This window comes from Callithrix jacchus, chromosome 4 (genome assembly GCF_049354715.1).
Source record: "Callithrix jacchus isolate 240 chromosome 4, calJac240_pri, whole genome shotgun sequence".
NCBI lineage: Eukaryota > Metazoa > Chordata > Mammalia > Primates > Cebidae > Callithrix > Callithrix jacchus.
In genome coordinates, this window is record NC_133505.1 from 173,807,144 (window position 1) to 173,810,562 (window position 3,419).

Consider the following 3,419-nt stretch of genomic DNA (forward strand, 5'->3'; position numbering starts at 1 on the left):
ACTTCAGGCCTACCAGTGCCCAGGCTCCTCCCTAGGCAACTGAATCAGAACACCGGGGGCTGGCAGAGGCATTAGGGCCTCCTAAAAGCTCTGGACCCCCAGGCCTGCAGTGCTGCATCAGGCATGCCCGTGAGCAGAGTGGAGGCTCCCAGCTCTGCCCAGGTGATGTCAGAACATGAGAGACAGTAGTGCAGAGCTGAGACCACCCAGAGACGGGAATTTTGCCCAGGCTAAAATTGCCCTCAGGAAAGGCAGAGCGTACAGGAAGCTGCGGCACCCTGGAGAAGAGAGCGCACCCCAGGGAAAAAGCTGCAGATCACGGGGTTTGGGAGCATCAGTAGCCCCGTGACTGCCCCGTGCACAGTGCTGGCCTGCGGAGCCTTTCCTGTGAGTGGAGGGGCTGGCTGCGGGGGTCTGTTGCTACAGGGCATCTTCAGGTGACCGTGCCGCTTCAGTGCGTGGATTCCACCTGTGCAGAGTTACGGATCTCAACATCCAACAGCAGAAAAACAGTTCAGACGTACCCATGGTGAGGACTATTGTGTAATCGTGCAAAGAGTGCTTATGGGGAATTTATTATGACATGAAAATGATTCTGTTAAATGTTAGGTTTTTCAAAGCAGCATTTAAAATTAAATACGCATTACGATCAGGGGAAGAAAAATGAAGACATTTCTGTCTCAAGGGAAGAAAAGAGGCAAAGTGCAGAACGTGTCTACTTCAGAGAGTTTTATTCAGACCCCTCACAGCTGTCTGGTCATTGTTCCCTTCTTAGCACTTTGAAATTTCACTCACTTTGGAGGAAATAAAACCTGAGACAGTAGCAAAGTCGTGCTAGTACAATTCCAAATGATACTCCTTTTGTGAGGCCGATTTTTACATCCTTCCTCAGCAGAACAGGCTGAACCCACTCCCACAGTTCAAATCTGCTTCTGCTTAGGAACCTCCCTGGCAGGCCAGCAGCTCTGCAGATGGGAGATTTGCCATTTTCTATTGCCTAAAGCCGTCAGTTTCCACCTCGCATTTGACAGAAAGCCTGCGACTCCCCCCGTGGGAAAAGCAGCGGTGTCTGCATAGGAATAACATGTGTGCAGCTCCAGGGAGGCTCAAGGGCGGCTGCATGAGGCCCAGGTCATGGCATGGCAGGCCTTCCGCCTCCTCTGGGAATGGTGGCGACTGCTTTTGGCCCTAAGCAAACTTCTAGGTTTGAGCAGAGAGAGATAAGGCGACAAGGAAAGTGACTTTGGAAATCCTTTATCGTCACCGTGAGACTTAGTTTTGGAATACAGTTTATGAGGAATGAGATGAAAAGACGCAGCCATTGCAATGGCATCCAGGGGCTGGGGCTGGACGCCTGCCCGCCCTCACGCAGTGGCCTCGGAGCCCCGGCAGGTCCTGTGTGCCCTGTCCACCAGTTTTGCCAGCGCCATGTGACAGCTTACATTGTGCATTTCTCACAGGAGGTATAAGGTTCTGTGACCTTTTCCTCACATCAAGGGCAGCAAAGTAAACTTCAAAAGCCTTTTAGACATTCAAATGTAAAAAACTGTTCTGGAAGCAAATGTCAGAAGTGTAGCAGGAAGGCGTTTCTTACAGCAAGCTAGGGGACTCACCGGATTTTCCCTAACATAACGTATAATCTAGAAAAATGAAGCAAAATTTTATAAAAACAAAAATGTTATGCTCCAAATAAAGCCCAGCATATATGACAGTACCTTATATACAGCAGAGCCTCTGTTTAGAACCAGGGCACTTTTCGATGTCAACCATCCCCTGTCTGTACAGCAGGTGAGAAGAAAACATAGTTTTCTTGCATTTAAAACTGAAGCATAGGAAATGAAAATGACTCGCTGAGACCGAGTGGAACTGGAAAGATGCCGGCACCCAGCCCTTTTCTCCTTCACCGATTTAGCAAGTTACATTTCTTCAAGTGTGGAGATGCAGCAGCTGCCAGCTTTTTGGTTCAGCAACTGAGTCTGCGTCGCAGCCGCAGAGGAGGCTGTGGCCGGTTCATTTCCATTTGCTGCTCTGCAAGGGAACATCACAGACCACCATCCCGGTGGACAAAGTCTAAGGTCACACCTGCAGCACCTGTGCCCAAGCTGAAGCTCTGATCCTTGCATTGCAGTCTCAAGACTTCCTCTTCTTCCAGAACCCCAAAGTAGCAGTAATTATTATTTAGGGCACAGGTCGTTCCTATAAAGACGGGAGTTGAGGGCGCCTGCTGCTGTCAGGAATAGGAGTCTCTGAGGTCGAAACCTGGAGGCTCTGTGGCCTTCCCTCGGCCTCGGAGGGTGTGGAAGACCCTCCGATAGGAGCGCCTGAAGGTGGGGCTGGAGAAGCAGTAGACCACGGGGTTGAGCACGCTCTGCAGGTAGGTGAGGCTGCCCGTGACATCCCAGGTGTGCGCTACTGCACACAGGGCCTGGAAGCTCCCCAGGTTCTGGAAGGTGTGCATCAGGACTCTGGCCAGAAAGCACAGAGTGAACAGCACCACCACCACGGTGACCAGCGCCTCAGTCTGCTGAAGCTTGGGCTGTTTCTCCGGCTCCCGGAGTCTTTTCTGGAGAGCCCTGATGATGCCTGCATTGCGGAACATGATGAGGCCAAAGGGGAGGACCAACTGAAGGAAGAAGAGTGCTTCATGCCAGATTCCGCTGAAGGAGCCGTAAGCCCAGTTTGCCCTGGGGTAGAAACTGAGGCACCGGGTGGAGTTCTGGGCAGCCTCGGAGATGAGCAAGCCTGGGTAGGTGAGGGCGACCATCAGGAGCCACATGAAGCCCGAGACTCCCAGGGCCGCCCAAAGAGACAGCAGATTGACTTTGAGCCGAGGATGGACCACACGGAGGTACTGGTCCAAGGCTACCGCGGCCAGGAAGGCCACCTCGACGCCACGGCTGAGGTCCAGCAGGAAGTGCAGGACCCGGCAGCCCTCGTCACCCAGATGCCAAGCCTCGAGGCTCAGGTATAAGGCAGCCAGGAACGGCAGGACCCCAACCAGCAGCAGGTCGGCCAGGGCCAGCTTGCGCAGGTAGACAGCATAAGGCTTCCACACCTTGATCCGGAACAGGAAGGTCCACAGCGTCACCGCGTTGCCCAGCAGGCCCAGCCCACACTCCAGTGCCAGCAGGACACCCACAGCTGTGGCCACCACAGCGCTGGGGGCTGAGCAGTTTGGGGGCAGCATCTCCCGGCCGTGCTGGGCTGCAGGCACAGCTGCAGCAGATGCAGGAGAAACTCTGTGTGCCTTCTTACGAAATGAAAGAAAAGGCCTTTTCCTGCCACGAGGAGATGGGGTCTGTATTTCCCCAACAAGAAGAGTTCCTTAGCCAGTAGCAAAATAGAGTCCATAGCAAACCAAAATTTGTCTGGGGAAAGAGGATGAGCAGAGGAGGGAAAAGCCCCTTGTAGTTGTGTTC

General features: G+C 53.3%; 1 protein-coding gene across 1 annotated transcript; it reads right to left on the bottom strand.

The window, feature by feature from the left end:
- Positions 1-1,690: 1,690 nt before the first annotated feature.
- Positions 1,691-3,187, bottom strand: GPR31 (G protein-coupled receptor 31). The gene has a single exon (XM_035294682.3). It carries the CDS (start codon positions 3,185-3,187, stop codon positions 2,231-2,233), a length of 957 nt encoding a protein of 318 aa, XP_035150573.3. The 3' UTR covers positions 1,691-2,230.
- Between the last annotated feature and the right edge of the window lie 232 nt (positions 3,188-3,419).

Excerpts from the sequence above, each read along its gene's own strand:
- GPR31 (XM_035294682.3), bottom strand. The coding sequence starts at position 3,187 with ATGCTGCCCCCAAACTGCTCAGCCCCCAGCGCTGTGGTGGCCACAGCT.